Source organism: Emys orbicularis, chromosome 2 (genome assembly GCF_028017835.1).
Source record: "Emys orbicularis isolate rEmyOrb1 chromosome 2, rEmyOrb1.hap1, whole genome shotgun sequence".
Classification (NCBI taxonomy): Eukaryota; Metazoa; Chordata; order Testudines; family Emydidae; genus Emys; species Emys orbicularis.
In genome coordinates this window covers 230747905-230774656 of record NC_088684.1, presented here as the reverse complement: position 1 = coordinate 230774656, position 26752 = coordinate 230747905, and the positions used below count along the sequence as shown (strand labels likewise).

General features: G+C 43.9%; 1 protein-coding gene across 1 annotated transcript in view; it reads right to left on the bottom strand.

Annotated features, from left to right (window-relative positions):
- The window catches only part of COLQ (collagen like tail subunit of asymmetric acetylcholinesterase), a 65541-nt gene that overhangs the window by 29811 nt on the left and 8978 nt on the right, over window positions 1-26752 (bottom strand). The window contains exons 2-4 of the mRNA XM_065399239.1: window positions 7487-7599; window positions 5442-5546; window positions 682-726 (exon numbers count right to left, since the gene is read on the bottom strand). Coding sequence (XP_065255311.1) covers window positions 682-726; window positions 5442-5546; window positions 7487-7599 — 263 coding nt within the window. The remainder of the gene's footprint in view (window positions 1-681; window positions 727-5441; window positions 5547-7486; window positions 7600-26752) is intronic.

Sequence of the window (26752 nt, the reverse complement as noted above, 5' to 3'; positions counted from 1 at the left end):
GAATGTGTATGGACTTAAGCACGTTTAAATATTTTGCTGAATTGAAGCCAAAAAGATTAATGTGAAAACTATTTATTGTATCTTGAATGGACCCATATATTAGACATTGCATGGGACGGCTCTGCTTCCCGTTTCTTCAAATAGGGTATGATTTTCAAACGTTATTGTGCAACTTGGGACTATTGACTTCCAATGCGACTTGTGCTCCTTAAGTGCTTTTGGAAATCCCACCCAAAGGGTATCAGCAATCAGCCTTTCCTACACAATTTTGTAGATATAGAAGGTGTCATCATGAAAAGCCAAACAATAGGCCTACAATGAGACTGAACAGTTATAACTGAACCTTTAAATTATAGCCTGAAACTGATCTACAGCATCCAGCTGGCATTAAAGCAAACTCCCACTAGGTGATCAGATAGCAAGTATGAAAAATCGGGTCAGGGTGGGGGGGGGGGGGGTAATAGGTACCTATATAAGATAAAGCCCCAAATATTGGGACTGTCCCTATAAATTTGAGACATCCGGTCACCCTAACCCTCACCCGCCCAAAGAACCCTTCACCACCAAAAAAAACCAAAAACCCGAAAGCAAAACAAAATCCCAGCCACCTGCTCTCTGTCTTTCCCCTACCCTCCAGACAAACAAACAAACAAACAAAACTCCAAAAGAGCTGATCCTTACTTTTTCCCCTTTTGGTCCCATCACACCAGGAATTCCTTGTGGGCCCTACAAAGAAAAGTGAAGGAAATTGTAAACTTACATTAAAAAAAGTACCCATTCATTGTTTTCCTTCCCCTGAGCTCTGTCCACCTGTCTGTCCTGAGAACTGAGAGTTCCTCTGGGAAGTGACTTCTCCCAAGTTCATAGGTGTTTGGTGTGCCAGTTCAGGCTCCTTTTTAATTGTAAGTGCTGTGGCCTCACTGAATGGCAGGAAATGGAGAGGTCTGGTGCAGTGAATGCAGAAAGGGCAGTTTTGAGGTGAGGAAGAAATAGCAAGAAAAGGGGTTGGAGTGGAACGAAGGGGCCAAACATCAAGGAAACTGATGGAACTCTGGAGAGCAAGAGATGGAAAGAATGCTGAAACTGGTGTGGAGTGCTAAAGGATCAAAAATTGAGGAGATTCGCTCAACCAAAGTGACTGTAAATGGAATAGTCTAAAATGTATTCATTACGCTTTGCAAAAAATGTTGTAATGGGAAGCTGTGACATGCTATAAACCTTTCTTCAGAATGAAACTGCTGAAATAAGTTCATTATTTTCCCTGCCATTGCAAGGGCCTTGGACATGGGTGCACCTCAGTCCCTCCTATCTCTCTATGTGGGACATAATAGCCTATTCTCCTGTGGGCTGTAATACTTGGATCTAATTTTGGTTGTTGGCTTTAGTGAGTGGGTGCTGGGTGGTATTGGTGGCCTGTGATATACATGAAGTCAGACAGGGTGATCTAGTGGTGTCTTCTGGCCTTAAACTTTATGACTCCTTATCTTGGACAGGACTTCTCAGCCTTTTCAGTGCTGCAGCTCCCTTTTCTTTACCTAAGATCTCCTCACCTCTGCAACTTCCTTCCCATCTAGCCAGGACCTTCCTTCCATTTAACAATAAGAGAAGGGATGGATGGTTGCAAACTATAGGGATCAAAACCTCCAGGTTGAAAACCCCTAATCATGGAAATTTTGCTGTGATTTTAAGAACTTCTCATTTTAGTGAACTGATATGATTTTTTTATTGTTTTGTTTTCCCCCCAAACAAAAAAGGTTTCTAACGGCAAAATCCACCTTTCGGTTTTTTGAAAAATAGTTGCAAAACAAATTATATTTACCTCCTCATAAACAAAAAGGACAAATATTTGCTGGTTACATTTATAGGGTGAATTTTTTCACACAATTCCAGTTGTGAAAATGAAATGCCGTGCTCTGAAATATAATTTTCATAACTGCTGTTGTTGTAGCATTTTTAAACAAGGAGGTCCAAAATACTCTGCAAAAGATCTTGAGTCTCTCAAAAAAATTCTAACTGTTTAATTAAATCCCAAACTAAGTTATAGGTCTCAGTATCTCTGGTATAAATTTCTCTCAAGCTGTCTGATGTCTAACTCAGTCTAAAGCTGTATTTTAGCTCATTGGGACCTGAGGGGACTCATTTCAATGAGTTGAGCAATGGAGGGGACTCTACACCTCACTGGGAGTGTTGGCCTGACCGATTCAAGTATCAGGCCATAAAACTGTATCAGACTATTTCATTTCTAATTTCCCTGAAGTGACAATTGAAATCATTACTGTGGCTTTGGTCAACAGGACACAGGTCATGGGCAATGATGACACAATCCGGAAGTCATTATTCAGGAAGGCTACGAAGAAGGCACTTTTGAAACTCCATTCCCTAAAACACCACAAGTGGGTTTAGTGTTTTAACTGAAAGAGGTGGAGGGATTTCGCCACTTCGGGTGAAGGCATCTCTACCATTAAACCAGGGGAGACTTTGAGCCTCAGCTCAGAAAGATTATGAAAAACAACTGTTTTGGTTTTAGAATGCACCAGATCTGAGATATTTTTTAAAAATTGCCCAGGGGAGTACATCCTCTGAGCCTTTATAGTGAGGGACTTTGCCCCCACCACACACATTACTTGGTTCAATTTTGAATACTGCCTGTTTGTCTCATAGCAATTATACCATCCAAAACACAATGTAAACTAATCATCACACTGTATGAATAGGGCCAGATTCTACCCTCAGTTACACTCAACTATAGCTACTTGGAAGTCAGTGGAGTTATTTTAGGTTTACAGTGATGTAACTCAGAGTAGAATTTGGCCTGCTATCTGTATATAGGTAAATATATAGGTAAAATGAAAATGTAAAATTCATCTCAGATTCTGTAGAGTATATTCAGTTTGTCTCACATCAGGGACATTCGAGTTTCAAAAAAAAAAGGTGTTTGGAGCTACTATCTTAGATTATTTATTTATTTATTTTAGTACCAGTATTTCCATCCCATGTGCCAAGAGCTGAAATGATACTCTCCAGAGGATTTTCTGCTCTAAGCTTTGGAACCATGAATCCTTTATAAAACACATTCCCACAGTTTATAATTAAAAATTCCCAGGGACATGCTACTCCATGATTGTAGTACAACCTGACAGCCAATTGTTTTCGTGCTCTAAGAAAATGAATTTCATAAATTCTTTAGCTACTTTATTAATACTATTTGTGCCAATGGTCTTTGTAGACCATCACATTCAGCATTATTGCTCTCTTAGTTAAGGAAGAATTTATGTATTCAGTTTTTCAGGAGTTCTATTTTTAGACTTAAATAACTATTGTCATCTTTCACACATATCGCAGCTTCATAAACCCTTTGGAACATCGCCGAGTACATTGTGGGACTGTATAATAATATACATAAGACACTGCTCAATATAGTACAAGAGAACCATGATCATTTGCACGTCACTAATCTACACACACCATATGCAAAATATGTCTGCCTCACCCCACGTTTCAGCAAAGATATAATAACAGGCGCTATAATGAGATCTCCTAAAATAAGATCTTATTACTTTTACAAAATACACTACAGAATAGTTACTAGTCTATTATGAAGTATTATTGTGTAAATAATTAAAAACTAAACTCCATTTGAACAAAGCCCCTTAGTGTTGCTTTTTAAAATTGTGTTTGTGCACTTATACAGTGATTCTCAAAAGATCTCCCAGTCATAAAAATGCATTAGTGAGATTCTACTGTAGCATAGTACATATTTTTGGTATTATTTGTATTGCAGCAGTGTTTAGAGGCCCCCAGCCTAGATCAAGGCCCCATTGTGCTAGCCACTGTACTTTTCATAGTAAGAGACAGTCCCTGACCCAAAGAGCTTACAATTAGAGCTGAGTGGAAACTGGAATTTCTCTCCCATGACAAACTCCCACATTTCCAGAACAAAATGTGATTCTGAATTGCAATGAAAAATTGAAAATTTCCCTGGGAGGAACATTTTAAAATAATTTCATTTCAAAAGGACCAAAACGTTGTGTCATAAAATTCCTGATCCTCTTCTTTACCAGCTAATTTGACAAAGAATGGGAGGGGAAACAGTGGTACAGATAGATGAAGTGACTTGCCCAAGGTCACAGAGCAGGTCAGTAGCAGAGTTGGAAATAGAAACCAGGTCTCCCGAGTCCCAGCCTAGTGCCCTAGCCACTGCACCATATTGCCTTTCATGTATAGACTGTATGCATTTAATTTATGGCACAGGTATTTCACTAAGATAAAACTGCATAGGTTTTAATCAGTGTTGAGGACTTTTCCTCATAATATGGCATTCATTGGTGTCTGTGTAGAATCCACTTTTGCAAAACACGTCATTTTGTGAGGGCTCCAAGGCTTTATGGTCTTCTGTGCTGATATGTGCAAAACACTGTTTAACTCTTGGACCCAGCCTTTCATTTTCTGGTCTTCAACAGCCTACTGTTGCACTCAGCATTAAGGGGGAGCTTTGGGTATGTCTACACTACAGGATTAATCCGAATTTATATAATTCGAATTTAGGAAACCGATTTTATAAATTCGAATGTATTCGGCCACACTAGGCACCATTAATTCGGTGGTGTGCGTCCAAGCTACCGTAGTAGCATCGATTTCCAGAGCGTTGCATTGTGGGTAGCCAATAACATCTAATTGCCAATAACGTCGAATTGCGGCCACACTAACCTTAATTCGGATTAACAATACCGATTTTGACACTACTCCTCTCGTCGAGGAGGAGTACAGAAATCGAATTAAAGGGCTCTTTAATTCGAATTAAATGGCTTCGTTGTGTGGACGGGTCAAGCGTTAATTCGAATTAAAGCAGCTAAATCCGAATTAAAGTCGTAGTGTAGACCAGGCCTTTGTGCCACTCACCAGTCAATACTGGATCCGCACTGTAGTGCTCTGGCAAGAGTCTTATCGAATCCTCCATGCCTAGAAGGATGGATTCCCTAGTGGAAATTCCTGCAGAAAATTTTCAGCTGGTTCCTACTGTTTCCAGTTGGCAAGTAGGTTTCTAAACAGAGAACTGGATATTCTGCTAGAATACTCATTTCTAGGGCTCTTGATCCTCCAGTAGAAAACAACAGAGAACGATATTAAAAGAAAACCAGTAGAGACCAGTTGAAGGTTTGAAATGATGGTTCCTGAAATTTCCATGGAGGTTAAATGATTCAAGACTTTAGGCTGGTTTAAAGCAGATGAAAATGAAGTGCAAACTCAAGTCTTTGCCTGGAGGGCATTAGGCAGAGAGGAAATAGACAAATGTATTATTTAGGCCAACTTTAAAAAAAGTTAAACCTTAGTTTAAAATATTGTGAAAAATTAAATACCATTTTCAAAACCTGCAGCAGTTTTGTAAGGAGCTTAGAACAGATCAGAGCATGGAACGGTGTTGTGTAAGATACAGTACTAACCTGGGGGCCAGGAGGTCCTGAAGGGCAATCGAATTCTGGTTCACGTGAAGCTTGTGTTATCTGAAGCTCTTGACATAAATTTTTCATATCAAGGGTAAGCAGCTTCTAAACAAAAAGAAATATACATATATATACATACACATCATACAGGGAGGCGTGAACAATCAATCAGCAACAGTACAGATCTGTAGGGCATTTAATTCCACCCACTTACAAGGATCCAGTGCAGGCTTGTGGTTTATCATGCGTTTCTCTTAATGGATACTTAATTATCATCACTTCAGCATATTGTCCCATCCCACGTTTCATCCTCCCTGTTCTAACAGCACTGTCATAGCAGTGTGCCAGCACCATAGCATGCCCTCTCAGCTAGCGTGGGACCCAAATCTATTCTTAAACTTGACTCTGCTCCCTACAGGCACAATTTATGAGTAACAGCACAGCCCAGAAATAGCCTCTTTGCTCTAATAATACAAACTACATTAATCTGTGCTCTGGGCCGCGTAAACTTCACTCTAGTGATATTTAACTGGATGGATATTCATTCATTAAAGGCCAGATCCAATTCCTTTCAAAGTCAGGGGAAAAGCTCCCATTGACTTCAACAGGTGTTAGATAAAGCCCTACATGAGCATAGACTGTAATGAGGGGTTAGAGCATGCACCAGGGCCCAGCACAGTATCTTATTGTTAAGACAGAGAGGGGAAACCTAGAGTATCAGTCAAAAAATCTTAAACACAGTACTAGAGCTGGTTCCCTCAATCACAGTACTTGGCCATCAGTAACTGGCTTGCGTTAGCAAACCGGCTTGCTTATGCCTGGTGGCATAAGAATACTAATACTGAAATGCATAAGAATAATGATATGGAGTAACTGGGATTAACAAAACCTGTCTTCACTCGCAAAAGTGAAGATCCATTCCTCAAGCAAGAGTTTAGAACTAAAGCAACGTGCTGCTGCTGAAAACCCATCAGCAGAGAATATTGGGGCTCAGTTCACGAGGATCCTAGAGACACAGGGATTAGTTTGTTTTATATACATTTTTAATAAGAAGATAACGATAAGGTACGCTTTCAGGAAAAATGTCTCTATTTTTAATTAGACAGTTGGATTTAAACAGTAGCTTTTAAGTACTGTAGCTGACTAAGAGACTAAACAAAAAATAAAATTCTAAACACCAGCCAGAACTTCAGAATATTAGAGAGTTCTGGCTTCTTCAATTTGGTGGGAGTAGTGCTATAAACCTAATCCAAAACCCATTGAAGTCAATGGGCATTTTAGCATTGACGTCATAGGGTTTACATCACACCCTCTATACATTCTTGACAAAATGTCCAAGGTATACTTAATCCTGTTTCAATGTAAGAGGATGGACTAGATGACCTCTTGAAGCCCTACATTTCTATGATTCTAAAATATCAGTATAATATGATAACTTATGCAGTATTGGAAATCATCAGAGTATTTGCCTTGGATCACAAAGAGAAATAACTCACAATAGTTGTGGGGCATTAACAAAGAGAAATTAACAAGAGACCAATGGGAAAATTCTCCCTCCTGGGGAGAAAATGTGTGGGAGCCAGTGTAGGCTGGTGACACATCTAAGTGAGCAGACAACACTGCTATGATAAGATAGGCAAAGAGCCAATTCATATCACTGAGTAATGATCATAGCTATACAGATCTGACTCAAAGCAGGGATTCCATACACAGCGCATACACAGAGTGGATGGGACTGTGGTGCTGAGGAAAAGCTGATGGAAATGCAATAGCTTCTGTCGGCTGACCTATTTGTCCAAAACAAACAAAGATGGGGGTGTTGAGTCAATATCAGATTACTTAAAGCCAGGCGCTGTCCCACAAGCAATTGGAGACTGAATTAGCATCCATTCAAAACGAAAACAATACAGTGTTTCCTGTTGCTGCACTGTATGGCGAGATGGGATTGCTGGAATACAACAACCAGAAAGTGCTAAGAAAGGATACACGAGTATTTAAAAAAAAAAATAGGAGAGGCAAGAGAAATGCTCCCAGGCAATACTTACAGAATCCCAGCCCTGTTTGAAATACGGTGGTGGAAATAACGGCGGTGGAGGAGGGGCAAGGAGACAGCATGCTCTGTTATTAATTCGTTTCTTCTGTTCCAAGCAAGGGAGGTCTGTTCAAAAGAAACACTCAGCCATTACTAACGGGCAAACACTGCTAGTTCAAATGGCTTGAAAAATGTAGGTGCGTTAATCTCACTTATGACATCTGTAGCCCATATTGTAAGGTAATGTTTGAGCGGTTGTATAGTGAGCCTCTGTGACTGCGTAAACCACCAGACAGAAGAGCAATATTAATTAGTGTGAAGGGCAGATCTTCAACAGAAGGTGCTAAGCCCTTCGCAGAAGGAAAGGTCCATTGATATTGTGGGTCATCGTAACTGGAATTTTCCTACATACCATCTATCGGAGGACAAAAGACTTTTGTTGTTCTGCTCTCCTCCTTGAAGATGAGTCATTCTAGTGGACTCCTCCCATCAGCTGAGCTTTCAGCTCAGAGCACATGGCAGGAAGGGGATAAAAACCCCACACAAAAGGAACTAGGTATCTCTATGCCTCTTGGTCTCTGAGGGAGGCATAAGCAAGAGATCCCCAGCTGCTTAGCCTGGGTTAGCCCTAAAGGACATATAGAGTTTGCTGTTTATAGAAGCTTTTGAAACTTAAGATTGTAACTCATTTGTGTATCTATATTTAGCAGCTTTAAACTTGTACATAACTCTCCTTTTCCTTTTTAATAAATCTTTATATAGCTTATTATAGGATTGGCCACAAGCATGGTCTTTGGTGTGAGATCTAAGGTGCAACTGACCTGGGGTAAGTGACTGGTCCTTTGGGACTGGGAGTAACCTGAATATTGCTGTGATACTTGGTGTAAGGGACCATCGATCACAAAGGTAGGCTCACCTGGATGGCGAGATAGATCAGAGTATCTAAGGGGACTGTCTGTGACTCCATGTTAAGGAAGGTATAGTGCCTGAGGAGTTTCCACTTGATAGTTGGTTGGTGCAATCTAAGTATACAACTCACATCAATTTGGAGTTTGTACCCTGGTTCCTAACCATCAGCCCTGAGGTTGGTACTCATGTTCTTGAGTCACTGCAGGCAGCAATACAATAATTATAGAATTAAGAGTTTTTCCTTTAACATTTCCAAGTAACATTCTAAAGTGGTTATGAAGTGAAAGGGGCAGGGGGAAAAAAACCTGATCAATTTTCCACCTAAGATGAATAATTTTCACTCAACTGAAGTGCAACCAATCATAACCTATTACCTGCATATATCATTTCATTGGTGGCCATTACTCCTGTTCTCAGTGTTGCTCAATTCCGAGGAAACAAAATCTAGTGACTTGTCACATAGCTGTTTTCAGCCAGAATACTATACTAGACAATACTAAATGCTGGGACACTGTATAGCTGGAGTTTCTGTCTTTTGGATGAGACTTGGATCTGAGAACTTGACCTCCCACAGTCCTTTAAAATACCAAAGCACTATTGGCAAGAGTCCAGGGGTCCCACGCTAGGTGCTGTGGCGGGTAGGTGATGGCAGAGGCTGCATTGGTGCAGAAAGTAACATGCACCTGAAGGCCTTCAATATACTGTTGATGCAGTAGTTCATCTCACAGTCTCTCTGAGTGCTTTCAAATATATATGCTGAAGAGAAAGGATGACGATGCTGAGACCAACAGGACTCCATCTGGAGGAGAAGCATCATGACATTCTGCAAGGAATGATTATAGCCTGCAGATAGCTGTTCCACCCATTCCTGCTACGTGCTGTGTGTATGTCAGAGGTATCGTCGCTTGCAGAGGAAACATGCAGAATAAGTATGGAGGCCTGGTCTCTGCAAGGTCAGGAGCTGTTCTCCCATCTGAGCTCACTTTGCTCAGGAAGGAGCAGCTGGAAATGGGGGCAGCAGTGAGTACTTTGCAAGGTCATTGACGTCAAGGGTAGGTTTTGTCAGAACTGGCAGGACTATTGCATTGCCTTGGATGGCTTATGGAATGCCTTCTTTGAAGGAGTCAGTGATGATTTCGGATGTTCTTTACTTGCTTTCTCCAGACATAAAGCAGGACAGCCAGCCATCCCCGGGTGCTCCCAGGGTTAGATTCTTTGAAGTCCAGAATCCCCATAGCACTGAGCTCTACAGGTTGTCCCCTCGGGCCCCAATCCACCCCCATCCCCAGGGCCAGGGAGGGCAGCACAATGCCACTTACATCAGCCCTACACTCCTCCTTTGGTTGGGGAATTCTCCTCTGACCCATTGTAGTCTCTTTATTAGCCCTGCAGGCCAATGTCGAGTGGCATATAGGAGCTGGAGTAGGGGCCAGAATCTATCCCTAGATTTCTACAGCTGCCAAATTTTTAGAGTTTAAATTAATTGTGGCTGAAAGTGTCTCCCCGGATTCTTCTGTAACAGTGAGCACCATGTGCAGATGTACTCACGTTAGATTCTATTCCTTACCTTTTGTATTTTAGTGTTAGTTCAAGCACTGCATTTGCCATAGACAAGGAGACAGATTATGTAAATAAATATTAATAAAATTGAACAGCAATATACTAACCCAGGACAGGAGAATTCAACCAGGGTTGAAAGAATAACAACATACAAAGAAATTACTAAGAGAACTAACATCTAAATAAATACCAAATTAAAATTAGTTGGACTTAGTAAACATAGCCCTGTCTAAAAGCATTACCTGGGTTCTCATACACTCAGTTGCTCTTTTAGAGAACTGGACAACCTTCAGCCACCCATTAGAGGGACAACCACATCTTTTGTCAAAGCACCTAGGCCCAAATCCCCAAAGGTGCTTAGGCACCTAACTCCCATTGATTTCAGTAGGGGTTAGGCACATAATGCCTTTGAAGAGCTCAGCCTTAACCCTTAAATCCACTCACCAAACACTCAGGGCTTTCTACATGAAAAGTTTAGTGCACAGTAAACTAGGATGGTGAATGTAAATGCACTAGCTACTTCGTACTAATACCCTTACTGTGCACTGAGTGCCCTTGGATGGTTAGCTTAATGCACTCCCTTAATGCACAAAGGCACTCTTAGGGTGCAGTAAACGCAATCACATGGGGAGTTTGTGTGGAGTAGCTAGTTCAGAGTACCTAGTGCGCACTAGCTACTGCAAGCTTTTTCCCCGTGTAGCCGAGCCCTGAGACTTTGCTTTCATTCCAAGGAAAGGTACCACCCAGGTTACTTCAAATGACATTTCTTCTCTTCCAGGGAAACTTCTTGAATCTGCATCTTACTAGTTCCCTTTGCCACTGGCATTCAGGCAGGAAACATTTTGTGCCACTAAACTTCTCAAAGTTTACAGTCCAGTCAGGGAATCTGCATGCATTCCCTCAATGGCTTCCATATCACATGTTCTCAGATTAACCAACTCAGCCTTGGAATTGAAAATCAAGTTGTGTTATTTCTGACTCATATATCATCACTAGTAATAAAGATTCTGCAACCAGAAGTTAGCTGATACTTTTATTGCTGGCCGATGGGTGGGGCACAATAGAATAATCTGGCTAACTCTTCCATAATTGTATTAATTCTTCAGGAGTAAGGGTAGGAGCTGAAGAGAAAAAGTCAAATGAAAAAGGGGCCAATTCAATTACATCACACGAAGGCACACAACTAAATATTGACAAATTTTATAAGTGCTTATACACAAATGCAAGAAATCTAAATACTAAAATGGGTGAATTTGAGTGCCTGGTATTTAATCCAGATATAATAGGCACCACAGAAACATGGTGGAACAATGATAATCAGTGGGGCCTGGTAATATCATGGCACAAAATATATAGGAATTACAGAGTAGGTCACACTAGTGGCAGAGTGGCACTGTATATAAAAGAAGGCATAGAGTCAAATATAGTAAAAAAATCTTAAATGTCTCAAACAGTGCCATCGAATCTCTATGGACAGAGATTTCATGCTTGAATAGTAAGAGTATAGCAATAGGAATATATTACTACTGATAACCTGACCAGGATGGTGACAGTGACTGTGAAATGCTCACAGAAATTAGAGATGCTACGAAAACAGAAAACCCAGTAACAATGGCGGATTTCTACTATCCCCATACTGACTGGAAATATGTCACCTAGGATGAGATTCAGAGATAAAATTTCTAGACACCATTCATGACAACTTCTTGGAGCAGCTAGTCCTGGAACACAGAAGGGGAGAGGCAATTTTTGATTTAGTCCTAAGTGGCACACAGGACCTGGTCCAAGAAATGAATACTGTTGAATGGCTCAGTAATAGCAATCATAATGTAATTAAATTTAACATCCTTGTAGAGGGGAAAGTACCAAAGAAACTCACCCAGGGCCGTAGCAACAAAGAACGTGGCCCCCTCCGAACATATGTCCGGGCGGGGCCCCTTACAATGCAGAAACTGGAATGCGGTATTTATTTTGCCACTTTTAGGGGCCCCCTTCCTTGCGGGGCCCCCTCTGATCGGAGGGTACGGAGGGCGCTCGCTACGCCTCTGAACCCACCACAGTAATATTTGACTTCAAAAAAGGGGACCACACAAAAATGAGGAGGCTAGTTAAACGGAAATTAAAAGGAACAGTCCCAAGAGTGAAATGCCTAGAAGCTCCATGGAAACTTTTTAAAAACCACCATAATAGAGACTCAAACTACATACACATTATAGACTACAATAAATAAATAAATAAACACCCCCCAAAAAAAGAGGACAAAAATGCCACTATGGCTAAACAACAGAGTAAAAGAGGCAGTTAGACAAAAAGAAATCTTTTAAAAATTAGAGAGACAAGGTGGATAAGGTAATATCTTGTATTGGGCCAACGTCTGTTATCTCACCCACCTTATCTCTCTAATATCCCGGGACTGACACAGCTACAACTACACTGCATATAATTTAAAAATTGGAAGTCAAATCCCACTGAGGAAAATAGAAAGATACATAAATTCTGGCAAGTCAAGTATAATTAGGCAGGCCAAAAAAGAATTTGAAGAGCAACTAGCAAAAGACCCAAAAACCAACAGCAATTTTTTTTTTTTAAATACATCAGAAGCAGGAAGCCTGCCAAACAATCAGAATGGCCACTGGATGACCGAGGTGCTAAAGGGGCACTCAAGAAAGACAAGGCCATTGCAGATGAGCAAAAGGAATTCTTTTCTTCACTACAAAGAGAGATTCCCATACCTGAGCCATTCTTTTTAGGTGACAAATCTGAAAAACTGTCCCAGATTGAGGTGTCAATAGAAGAGTTGTTGGAACAAATTGATAAACAGTAATAAGCCACCAGGGTCAGATGCTATGCACCCAAGTGTTCTAAAGGAACTCAAATATGAACTTGCAGAACTACTAACTGTGATTATGTAACCTATCACTTTAATCAGCCTCTGCACCAGATGTCTGAAGAATAGCTAATGTAATGCCGATTTTTTAAAGAGGCTCCAGAGTTGATCCTAACTTCAAACTATAGTAAAGAATATATGAATATTTTGGGGAAGAGTCAACATGGCTTTTGTAAAGGGAAATCATGACTCACCAATCTATTAGAATTCTTTCAGGGTGTCAACAAACATGTGGACAAGGGAGATCCAGTGGATAGTGTATACTTGGACATTCAGAAAGCCTTTGAAAGGTCCCTCATCAAAAGCTCTTAAGCAAAGTAGGCAGTCATGGAATAAGAGGGAAGGTCCTCTCATGGATCAGTAACTGGTTAAAAGATAGGAAACAAAGGGTAGGAATAAATGGTCAGTTTTCACATGGGAGAGAGGTAAATAGGAGGGTAAATCAAGGATCTGTACTGGGACCAGTGCCATTCAACACATTCGTAAATGATCTGGAAAAGGGGGGAAACAGTGAGGCAGCAAAGTTTGCAGACAACACAAAATTACTGAAGATAGTTACGTCCAAAGCTGACTGCAAAGAGTTACAAAGGAATCTAACAAAACTGGGTGACTGTGCAACAAAATAGCAGATGAAATTCAATATTGATAATGCAAAGTAATGCGCATTGGAAAATGTAATCCCAATTATACATACAAAATGACAGGATCTAAATGAGCTGTTATCACTCAAGAAAGAGATCTTGAAGTGAGTGTGGATAGTTCTCTGAAAACATCTGCTCAATGTGCAGCATCAGTCAAAAAAAGCTAACAGAATGCTAGGAACCATTAGGAAAGGAATAGATAACAAGACAGAAAATATCATAATGCCATTATACAAACCCATGCTACGCCCCACAACTTGAAGACTACATACAGTTCTGATCGCCCCATCTCAAAAAAAGCTATATTACAATTGGAAAAAGTACAGAGAAGGGCAACAAAAATGATTAGGGTCATGGAACAGTTTCCATATGAGGCGAGATTCAAAAGACTGGGCCTGTTCAGCTTAGAAAAGAGACAACTAAGGGGGGACAAGACAGAGATCTGTAATATCATGAATGGTGTGGAGAAAATGAATTAGAAACTGTTATTTACTCCTTCACACATCCAATGAAATGAATAGGCAGCAGATTTAAAACAAACATAAAGAATTATTTATTCACACAACGCACAGTCAACCTGTGGAACTCATTACCAGGGGGTGTTGTGAGGGCCAAAGGTATAAATGGGCTCAAAAAAGAATTGGATAAGTTCCTAGAAGATAGGTCCCTCAGTGGCTATTAGCCAAGAGGGTCAGGGATGCAACACCATGCTCTGGGTGTCCCTAAACTTCTGACTGCCAGAAGCTGGATCTGGATAACACGGAATGGATCACTTGGTAAATTGCCCTGATTCATTCATTCCCGCCAAAGCATCTGGCACCGGCCAATGTTAGAAGAGAGGGATTAATATAAAATTTCCAAATTAAATTCCTAGGAAAACGAATCTGACAGAAGTGTTGTAGATTAATTGCACCCCTAGCTGAAGCAGATAGCTGAGAGGTTACATTCTAGCACTTATTCACTGGATCAGGGACTGTGTCTGTCTCTTTATTCACATAAAATACCATTTAATGCAATTCCATACTCTTCACAAGGACTGGAATTTCATCATAGCATCACAACACACAAAAATTACATTTAAGAGTGTGTCTTAAATCAGTCAAAATCAGGACATTTTAATTCCAGATTGAAATTTGTTACATAATTCAGCTAAAAGCTGTTCCTAAAATAGGGGCTGCATATAACTCACATTGCACAGAAGAGTTTGGAAAGCCTGTAATTCTTACTGGGATGATATTCATCATTTGATTATTTAAATCTAAAGCGCTTGATTCTTCATTCGGATTGAGCTATGTAATGCACCTCCCACATATTTTGGGGCTGCCTGGGGGCTTGACATAAACTATAGCAGCCTGCCACAAGCTACGGCTGCTTTAATTTATGTCAAACTGCCCTTGTCTCTTAATGGTTGTTTCAGCAGCCATGAGGAGCCGGAATACAACAGGGTTGCTGCCATGCCACTTTCCTTTGGCTGAACCCTTGGCATGCCCCACATTGAGGGCTGTGATGGGTTGGGGGGGGGGGGGGGAGGGGCGCGGCCTAGAGTCACTGTATACTAGAATTCCCGGGTGGATATATCTATTTCCTTTACATCCCTTTTTCACCACCAGAGTAGTGTTGTCTTTGGGCAATGGAGAATGAGATCCTATGTCTAAATTACCACAAATATCTTTGTTTTTGTCATTTAAATCTAGGCTTTTACTTACTGTGCCATTTTCGAAGCATTGCACAGGGTTTTCGCCACATGACTCCTATTCAGAATCAGTTTGCTAATTCTTAATGACCATTATTTAATAAAACATGTATGAATTTCCTTCATCTTTATTTAACCTTAGCTTTACAGGCAAATTAGAAACGGTCTCCCCATAAAAAGTGTTAATATAAATAATTAAGAATGTTAGGCAGGAAGGTATTCTGGTATAGTTCTAGAGCACTTCTATTAGCATCTCCATTTAAATTGTAAGCTCTGGGTTCCATAGAGAGTCATCGACTTAAGGACTTGTCTGCACTGGGTTTTCCTGCATGTATAGTTACACCAAGGTAGCTGCACTGGTGCAAACCACTAGACTACGTACATATTGCATTGGTATAAAAAGTGATTTGCCCCAGTGGGTCTTGTCTATACTAGGAATTTCCACTGGTGTAAAAAAACACTTAAAGAGGCAATGTGGTTTAGTGGATAGTGCTCTTGTCTTGGAACCAGGGGACCTGGTTTCCATTCCTGACTTAGCCCCATCCTGCAGAGAGATCTTGTGCAAGTCACTCCCCTACCCCCACCTGGTGTCTGTATGCCATATTTGGGGTCAGGAAGGAAATTTTCCCTAGGTCAGTCTGGCAGAGACCTTGGGAGGTGGTTCATCTTCCTCTGTGGCATGGGGCACTTGCAGGTTTAAACTAGTGTAAATGGTGGATTCTCTGTAACTTGAAGTCTTTAAACAATGATTTGAGGACTTCAGTAACTCAGCCAGAGGTTAGGGGTCTGTTACAGGAGTGGGGAGGGTGAGTGAGGTTCTGTAGCCTGCATTGTGCAAGAAATCAGACTAGATGATCATGATGGTCCCTTCTGACCTTAAAATCTATGAATCTGTCTTGCCTATTTAGACTATAAGCTCTTTGGTGCAGGAACTGCCCCCCACTCTAGCTACAGCTACACTTGGCACAGCAACTGTGATTTCCAGCTTATGTAGACAGCTAGCTCCCACGGTGTCAGCATGCGAATACTAGTAGTGTAGTCCAGACAGCATGGGCAGCACAGATCAGTCATGTTGAGTTCATACTCATGGGGTTCAGGCAGGTTCGTACTCAGCATGGCTAGCCCACGTCACCATGTATGGAAAAGTAGTTGAACATACAAGCACAGCCAAAACCCTGCAGTTTTAAAAAAACAGCACCTCTAGGAAATAGATTGAGCTGGAAGTGCATTCTGGGTACTGCCATGCAAATAATATTGAGCATTCTACTTTGCAGCAGGTTTGGAAATGTGAGAAAAATATCCTACATATTGAGAAGTGTAGAAAAAAAGAACATTAAACTGCCTCCACCCAGCATGATCTCCTTAAATTGGGTTTCTTTTTTAGATTCTTTCCAAGACTATTTGGTACACAAAAATATTGTAAATCTCAGCATTTGAGACAAGCTATTTGTACTCTGCATGCCATGTGTACTGAATAATAAATAAAACCACGGTTTTGCTACATCCAGCTCTGTGCATGCCACAAGTACTAAACTTGACACAAATGTACTAACAAAAGCCCGCTTCATGGGAAATAAAGAAGCATCCCAGTTGCTTACAGCCGGTCAATCTGATCCCATGCAACCAACAAAGGCTGCAGTGGCTTGATTTTCAGATTCAAGGTTGAGTTTAAGTTGCTGACAGTTGGAAAAATAGCTTTTTTACTTTCAAATGGAGCAATTTTGAATAGGAGTTTATTTGGGGGTGGGGAGAACATATCAGCAAAGCAATTTAGCACATGCTGAAGTTTAAGCTTGTGTGTAGTCCCATTGACTTTGTGTTTCTCCCATCCTCCACACTGACCCATCAGAGCAGGACCTCATGAAAGGATATAACAGCTGCATATTCCCCTGTACTCCAGGAGAGCTCTCAGTGATCCTCCTGTGGTAGGATGGCAGCACTGGGCTATCCCCAACAGCACACTCTAGCCCATATTGTTTTGTTATCACAGAAGAATATATTTATCCTAGTACTTTAGAACTATAGTATGGATTTTGCAGTATGGAAATACTCTGCAAATGGACAAGCCCTGAACCCATTGAAGCTGATGGTAAAATTCCCATTGGTTTCAAATCCTGGCAGCCTGGGCACTCTTTTTCACCCAATCAAAATACATCATCCAGATTTTCCTCTCTCTGCTGTTTTTCATCCTACCAGTTTAGGGCCTGATACAATTCCCACTGACATTAATGGGGATTGGATCAGTCCCTTAGCCTCAGTACTGCAATGCACAAAGAGGTTCCCTGAAGCAATGTGATTCCGAAAATGTTTTCAGTAGCTACCCAACAAGCAGGTCAGCAGGTGTTTTACTTACTCCACATTGTCTCAGTCACAGGTCTGGATTTGTCAGTTAAGCTAGAAAAACACTTCTGGAATATAGTTATCCAAGGACGGAATCCAGTTACTGTTGGACTCAACCGATGCCAGATTATATCCCACATTTTGGCTGTAAAGACACTCTGGGCACAAGATCGAAAATAAAAACCACATTTCACTGATCTTGCTTCCAATCACTTTTCTTAACAAGGCTATTTTTAGAAGCTGTTCACTTTCACCAGCAAGAGCTGCAGAAGGTTTTTATTTACTTAAGAGATTTGAACATTTATTACATTGCATCTGTAGATAGAGTTAATTTACTATATATTTTTCAGAGTTCCCACCAAAACATTGTTTCAGCTGAGTTTAGAGACGGGCAATTCAACCTCAGAAAGAATCTATAGTTAAGAACCTTTTAGAATTTCTTAGGTTGTAGTATTTGAACCTCAGCAGAAGATTTTATTCTATTTGGGAGAAGGAACAATATTTTTATCTTTGATCAAAAGAAACAAAAAACAGTGTTGTATTAAAAAGGGTGAAGTGCTTTTTGTAGACTTTAGATTTCAAAGTACCAAAGGCTTGGTGGTTCTATACATTTTTCTGAATTCTCCTGTCTCTAGCTTAGTCACAATACAACAAAATATAAACAAACATATTCTGCCATAGGTTACTTTGAATACAGCCTCTCTTGCATAGGTGTAACAGATGGTAGAATTTGGATTTTTAATATTGCAGACTGTCATAGTGTCCCTAATTCCAGGACTGTGGCACATCTGGGATAAGTATGCAAAAGCATCACTAAAATGACTCCTGAATAAAGAGTTCCCATTGACTTGTCTTCAGTGACAGTTGGATCAGGCCTTAAGACCATATCCTGTATTGCTGCACTAGCGGCCTGATTCAAAGCTCCTTGAAATCAGCAGGATAGGCCCTTATTAAGCACTGACAGATGTGCATCAACATTTACATTTTAAGGTGAGACTGTTGCTGTTTATTACAACACTTTATTGTAAATACTTCTATTTAAAAGAATACCAGTTATTTTCTATTCCTGGAAATAAAAGTTAGATTACATGTTTTTTTATTAGTAATATTCTTTAAATCCATTTCAAGTGAACAGGCAGCAATTGGAGCAAATTGCATAATACTACAGGTACCTTATAACCATACATAATAAGATAGTAATGCTAAATATCATTATAGGCTACATTCTGACCCCGTTATTCTTGCTTAATAGTACCTTGTTCCATGATTGATCCCACTGATTTCAGTGGGACTACTCATGTTTTATAATACAGTTTAGACTTGCCTGTGTAGATGGGTATAGCATGTGCTGGTCAACCCAACAATGTTATAAATACACAGGTGACCAAATGTCCCGATTTTATAGGGACAGTCCTGATATTTGGGGCTTTTTCTTATATAGGCACCTATTACCCGCCACCCCCATCCTGATTTTTCACACTTTCTATCTGGTCACTCTATACTGTGAAGCACTTTGGGAAAGCTTTGATTTGATTGTGCAAAAACACCATGTACTGCTGAGTTCGGTCGAAAAACTCCCATTGGTTTGTTTCAGTGGAACAGGTTCAGTCTTGAATTAGAAAGCGTTTATAATTTTTCACCTAAATTATTGTTAGGGTCTGGGTTATTCTTATATCCAAATCAAGGACATGAACACTATTTAGTCCTATGCATGTATTTTGTGTGTAGCAGCTGCTTCAAAATAAAAAATATGTTAAAACTGCTGCAGCATTTAATTTTCCTTTGGCATGTTGCCTATTTCAGCTAGGGGTTGGAAAATCCCCATCTGAGACAGGGTCCAAACTATACCCTTAGTTCTGCCCATATGCCCGCACAGAGTCCCTCTGGAGTAGGATCCCGGTGCAGGGTCAGGATCCATATGGACATACAGATGGATAACCATTGAAAATCCACTGAAGTCAATGGAGATACATCAGCATAATACTGGTTTCAGCTCAGAATCGGGCTCTCAGTTTTTCACTGCTGAAAATTATCTGATTTATAAAAACCAATTATAGTTTAAGTTCAAAAAAGGATAGGCTAGCTTGTTTAACCAGATTTCCAGACAAAGTGATACCACGGAAAAAATATTTAACATGTTTCTCTTCCATTATGTGCAACCACTCTCACCTTCATCCCAGACTAGAATCACAGCAGCTGTCTAAACGCTTGTCTTCCTAATATCTGACTTGATGGCTTGCCCAAATTCTGACTGACAGACTCCGCCAGGCGGAGAGAGGCCTCTAGTCACTGACACTCCATCACAGGTGCGTTTCCCACTTGGCTGTTGGTCAAAACTAACCATAAACAACAAGCTGGGCAGGCCAGTTTCTTAATGAGTATGTGCTCACTCTCCAGAAAGTGAAACTTTCTGCTGCTTTGCTTTCATTCATTCAGCCTCCTCTTACCCTCCCCGCAAGGACACCACCACTCTGTACACAACAGTCTTCAGGTATATATTTATGATTTTTTGAGTGAAAACATCTGTGGCCAAGGAATTATCCCCTTTTTAAATGATGATTTAATGCTTGTGAAGGGGGCCTTTTGACAGCTCTTGCAACAGCTCTATTGACAGAACAGAGCAGGTATGAGCACCACTCTCTTCTCATTCAACCCCCTTTTCAAAACCCACAACCCCTCAAAAGAAGTGAGTCAGCAATGACATCAGTAGATATATTTGCTTTTTAGAAAATCTAGTTCATCATGACCTGTGTGTGACACTGGCAAAGTGCAATGTGTCCCCTCATGTACAGCTGATCAACTGAAGATAGCTGCTTGGTACTGCTCCCAGCTAGCAGACTTAGTCTTTTAGCTCAGGTGGTAGCAGACTGTGCTTTGGAGCTAGAAGTCCTCAGTTCAATCCCCTCTCATGGCACAACTAGGATATCAGTACATGCACGTGGTGCCCAGTCAATGTACCTCAGTCCCCACCTTTTGGAGTACGAGAATTTGTCTCTCTAGTCCAGTGGTTCTCAACCCGCAGGCCATTTGTGGCCCAATCAGCACACAGCTGCAGCCCATCTGACATCCTCGGGGAAGGCCATACAAATAGTATATATATATTGTGTGGATGTGGCCCACTAACACATAGAGAGCTGCATATGCGGCCCACACTGATAAATAGGTTGAGAACCACTCCTCTAGTCCCATTCAATACTTGGCTCAGAACTGCCAAAAGCGGGGCCGGCTCCAGGCACCAGCCGACCAAGCACGTGCTTGGGGCGGCACCTTAGAAGGGGCGGCCAATGTTAGGGTGGCGGGGGGCGCTCGCGGTGTTGTTGGGTTTTTTTGTTAGTTTGTTTCGGCTGGGCAGCGCGGGGGGTGTTTCGGCGGTGCGGCGCGGTGCTGGGGGGGGCTTCGGCGGCGTGGCGCTGGGGGGGTTGGGCGGCGCGGCGCGGGTTTGGGCAGTGCGGCGCTGGGGGTTGGCCAGCGCAGCGCTCCGGGGGTTTGGGCGACGCGGTGCTGGGGGGGCGGGGGTTTGAGCGGCCCGGCGCTCCGGGGGTTTGTGCGGTGCTGTGACGAAGTGGGGGATTTTCTTGTTTGTTTTCTTGTTTTCGGTGGGGTTTCAATGGTTTGCATGCGGAGGGGGTGGGACTCAGTTTCCCTGGGTGTTACTGGTTTAATGAGGTGAGGGGAGAGGGAGTTTGTTGTTACAGACGACCGGAGAGGGAACGTGGGACCCCAGCCAATGGCCTGAAGGATGGACACCCCAGCGACGGTGACCTGAGACCCCGACCCGGAGACCCAACTCAGGAGTTCCAGCCGGTTCTGGCCAGTGGGAGGACAATGGCCTGCAGAGTGAGGACCCAGTGACCTAAACAGCCGGTTCCAGCCAGAGGACAGAAGCGAGGAGAGGAGGCCCCAGTTTACAACCCTGTTTATCTGGAGAGAAGACAATGGACAGAGGCGGGGCTTGGGCTGGAGAGGGGGAGCTGGGAAGTAGGGGGGCTCTGGGCTGGAGAGGGGGAGCAGGCAGAGCCCACCTGGATGCAGAGAGACTGGGATGTGCTGGGCTGAGGGAGGCCAGGCCTGAGGCCCTGAGAGTTTCCTGTGCTGTGTTCAACTCTCAATAAATCCTCCTGTTTTATGCTGGCTGAGAGTCACTCCGGTCTAGAGAACAGGGTTGCATCAACCCCTTCGGGGGTGAAGGCCCCGGGGGTCCACAGCGAGTGGACTCCCTGAGGGGGCCCATGGCAGAGACAGACGTGCTAAGGCTCAGAGAGGTGCGGCTCCAGGAGGTGGAGGGGCCTGACCCCGAGAGAGAGTGGACCCCCGAGAAGGGCTGTCGCACTGAAAGGGGCACCCCCCACGAACTGCACGGGGCCAAGACTGGGCACGATCTGTGAGTCCGTGACAGGTGCGGTGCGGTGCTCGGGGGGGCGGGGGTTTGGCCGGCGCGGTGCTCGGGGGGTTGGGCGGCCCGGCGCACTGCTGCGGGGGTTTGGCTTGGCTTGGCTGGGCCGGCCCGGCTCGGAGGGGGGCGGGGGTTTGGCTGGCCCGGCGTTTGGGGGGGGGGTTTGGCCAGCGCGGCGTTCCGGGGGTTTGGGCGGCGCAGTGCTCGGGAGCGGGGGGAGTTTGGCCGGCCCGGCGCGGGGCTCGGGGGGAGGGGGAGATGGAGGTTTGGCCGGCCCGGCCCGGCACTCGGGGGGGGCGGGGGTTTGGCCGGCCCGGCGCGGGGCTCGGGGGGGGGGGTTTGGCCGGCCCGGCGCAGCGCGGCGCTCGGGGGGGGGGGTGTTGGGCGGCCCGGCGAGGCGCTCGGGGGGGGGAGGAGGTTGGACGGCGGTTTGGGCGGCCCGGCGCGGTGCTGGGGGGGGAGGGGTTTGGGCGGCGCGGCGCTGGGAGGGGGGATGTTACGGCGGGGCGGCGCTCTTCTTTTTTGCCTGGGGCGGCAAAAAAGTTAGAGCTGGCCCTGGCCAAAACAGTTCCAAGGTCTGCCAATTGTGTTGGTAGGTCACTTGATGTGGACTTGCATTCGCTGGGAACTGGTGTTTAACCAAGAATGTGTTTCCATAGACTATCAAACAACCATCAGATGGAAATGATTTTTGGGCTATTTCTGTTAGCCAGTGGTAGCAACTTCTACAACAGCATAAGAGGTGGGCAACACTCCCTACACCAACCCCCCAATCCCAGCCTTAGGGACACCGGAAATGGAAGGAGAAACTACCCGGTGCCTGCTAAATTTCCCAGGGAAGGAAAGATCATCTACATTCAAAGACATCAGAGCTGTATGTCAGAGAGAGAAGTGTTGTATGCTGTCCCCTCAGATTCCATGTGTAAGGAAGGCTCTGAGATGAGGGACCAAAGGGAAGAGAGTGTTTGCATGGATTGGCCCAGAGTTCATGTGTACATGAAACTCCAAGCAAAGTTGAAGGCATGGAACAACTCTGATCATGGATGTGCAGCACCCATCTTCTTAGGTTCACAATAGCACCCTTCATCTGAAGAGCTGTAGGCACTTAACAGACATTGATGAATGAAGTCACACAGGTAGGTAACTATTATCCCCAGTTTACTGAATGGGAAACTGAGGTACAGAGAGGCTAAACAATTTGCCCTCAAATCACAAAATGAATCAGTTACAAAATCAGGAATAGAACCAGGCCTCCTGAGTCACCAGCCCCTGTTTTAATCGCTTTATAAACCAGGCTCTAAAACTCAGCAGCTTGACATCACAATACAAAGTTACAGAGAGTGTAATTGTTAAAACCAATACTCAACACAATCCCTGCTAAAGCCTGCAATTCTAAAGGCCAATGCATTAAGGCTTCTGTATCAGCCCCACAAGAGCTCTGTATGCAGTGCCATATTGTACAATCCCATCATATTTTATCTGTGAGATTAGTAACAATAACACAGTGGAACACCAGCACTGTGCTTCTGCAATTGCAAGAGCAAGATGGGTCAAAAGTACCTGACTTTCATGTTATTCCCCCAGCATGTTCAAACAACCCCAGGCAATCTCCATGGGAATCCAGGTGCTGCTGTACTCTCAAAAAGCTTTCTGAGACTAATTTGAATTCCAATTTCATTCCTGGTGTGTCTCCACTGACTTCAATAGAGTCACAGCAGGGATAATTTTGTCTCCCTGGCTCTTACAGAAAATAAAACCCATATCAATGTAGCGCATAAACCTGTATTTCTGAAACTTTATCATTAGAAATCCATTCCTCCGTTTGAAGAAAACTGAAATGGAATCCATGGCTTCTTTAGGTCAATCAGCCCTCTCTGTATATGGGGACACCCTCCCATATGTACGCACGCACACACACACACACACAGGCGCCGACTCTGTGGGTGCTGCAGGGCTGGAGCACCCACGGGGAAAAATTAGCAGGTGCTCTGCACCCACAGGCAGCCAAGCTCCCCCCGCCTTCCCTCCTCCCCCCCTCCCAAGCGTGCCGTATCCCCGCTCCTCCCCCTTCCTCCCAGCACTTCCCACCCCCATGCCACCTAACAGCTGTTTGGCAGCACTTAGGACTTTCCAGGAGGGTGGGGGAGGAGCGGGGATGTGGCGCTCAGGGGAGGAGGTGGAGAAGAGGCATGGCAGGGGCAGGGACTTGGGGGAAGGGAGTGGAATGGGGGCAAGGAGGGGGCAGGGCTGGGGTGGGAAAAGGTGGGGCGGGGCGAGGATTTTGGGGAAGGGGGTGGAATTGGGGCAGGGCGAGATCGGTGCAGGGGCAGGGCTGTGGGGGGGGTGTTGAGCACTCACGGGGCAGAGGGGAAGTCGCCGCCTATGCACACACGCGCACACACACACACACTGGATATGTCTATACTGTTCATTCTTTTCAGCAGCATGTAGAGTATGTACACTACCTATCCCTCAGTAAGGGTATAAATAGCAGTGTAGACACTGAGACACTGCTTAGGTGAGTAAAGACACACCTGAACCCTGTGGCTATGTGCTCGGGAATGTACCCTACACAGCGCTCTACTTGCCCAAATGGTGCCTCCCAGGGAAAGGCTCCGCCAGGCAGGGGACAGAGGGAAAGGCTCCAGCAGCTCCGTGCTGCCAAGCCTTTCTCCACTGCCTCCCCCTGCCAGAGCCTTTCACTGACACAGGTAGCTATACACCGAGTGTGGACGCAGGGGGAAGGGTATCTCCCTGAAGAAAAAGAGAAGTGGGGTTCCAGCTCGAGTTTGTTTTCTTTCCCTCCCCAACGACCATGATTAAAGCTCTTCCCCACTCCTCTCCTGCCCACAAAGGGAGGGCCTTGCTGGGTTAGTAAAATAGCTCATGTTATAACACTGTAAGATGCTGCAAGTTGGCACTGGTGCCTCTACATATTTCTGTCTCTTCCAAGTTTGATCCGACTGGGCTTACTCACATGTAGGGGATAGCTCCTGGTTAGTAGGGAGCAGTGCAAGAGAAGGATGTGGAATCACCAGAAAAGGAGACACATGCACCTCCTGCTGCTGATCATTGTCAAGCAAAGCAGCATTAATGCCAGCAGGGAATTGTGGGCTTCCTGCTTAACGCAAGCCTGGGATAACATCACCATCTGCACCCCAACAGCGGCCCATGTGCTCACAATTTGTTGTGGCACTGCTCAAACAGAGCTCACTACCTTCTCTGTGCCTGTGACCTGCTACACAAACAAAATTACCTTTAGATTCCTCTTCTGAGGCCAGAGTTCAGTTCCCGCCGAGTGCACCTGCCAGGAGCTGCCCCAGATAACAGTCAGACACCAGTTCAGTTTGACTAAAATCAAAGGAGTTTGTATTTGAAACCTTACAAAAGGGAGCAGAAGTCCTAAAATACACATCATGTTAAATTCAGAGGTGACCTACAGGGGGTGTAAATTAGACTTCAATAGGTGGAATTAAGTGGATGCAAATTGGTCTATGTTGGTGCTGAGGAGCTGGAAGATAGCACAGGAAGGGAGTGACCTACTTTAATTTAAACCTTCTTACATCCTCCTAGTACCTGCTTTTCCTGATGCTCCCTTCTTTTCCAGGTCATTCACATGGAATTACACAATTTTAGGCTCCCTAAGACTAATGGGCCAAAATAACGAGTGATGTGTAGGAGGGTGCACATTGGTAAGTGTTGGGAGAGGTTTAGTTAGTCTGCACTACAAAGTTTTGCTGGCATAGCTATGTCGGTTAGGAGAGTGGGGGGAAAACCACCCACCTGTAGTTTATACAGCAATGTTGGCAAAACCCCCAGTGTGCAGTTCTGCCCACAGAAAAACTTCTGTCAGCATCTGCTGCATCCGCACTGGAGGCTCTGCCAGCACAGCTATACTAGTATTAGCTATACTGGCAGAGCATTTGTAGTGTAGATAAGCCCTAAGATGATGCAACATACTTGCTGAGGAAGCTTAGGCTGACCTGTACTGACCTGTGAATTGGGCCTTTCTGTACTACATGAATACTACACAGTGCATTGCTAGCACTAGCTTGCAGGAGCTCTTTACAAACAATGTCAGCCATTTAGTATTTAACAATATTTGTATTTTCTGTTTTCGCTGTTACAATTTCCAGTGCATGTTGTTTGGTGTTTTGGGTTTTTTTTATCCATGATGGACCTGATCCATCTGTTGTTACAGACTGAGTTGGTAGGGGACTAGTAGCTGGGAATTTTGAATGGAAAGTTCTCCCTGTTCTCTCAAGTGTAGCAGGAAAAATACACACAACAGACTACAGTAAGTACTGGCTGATAGTGGTTCCAACTCAAAGAATTCCAGTCCCACATCCTCCCAGCAGGGACCACACTCCAGTCCCCACTCCCTGGGTCTCCTTTGGCCAGGGAGTCTCCCCTCTCTCTTACCCAAACAGTGCATGAGATGGTGCCGCCAAATGTCGAGTTCTTGGCAGACTCCCCTGCACTTTACCACACAGGAACAGACTCCCCATGCTCAGGTTGAGACCCATTTGGTCTGGCCGCCCCTCTGTCTGGATAGACAAGCAGCAAGGTCAAATCTGAGTGCCACTGAGACCCGATGTGCTTGGTTGCAGTGCTTGAATGCCAGTCACTGAAATTTGGCTCAACCCCCCTCCATCTGTACGGGGGTGTGTGTCAAATTTCAGTGATGTTGGGACCACTCGGCCAGAGCAAGGTTTTGGACCGCTCCAGCAACAGCCATACTGATTTAGTACAAGACCACTGCTTAAAAGTGGTTGGGCATGTCTCCCCAGACCCACAGTTATGGAACTTACAACCAGTGCAAAAAGCTGTGGGTGGGTGGGGGCATTCGTGCCCTC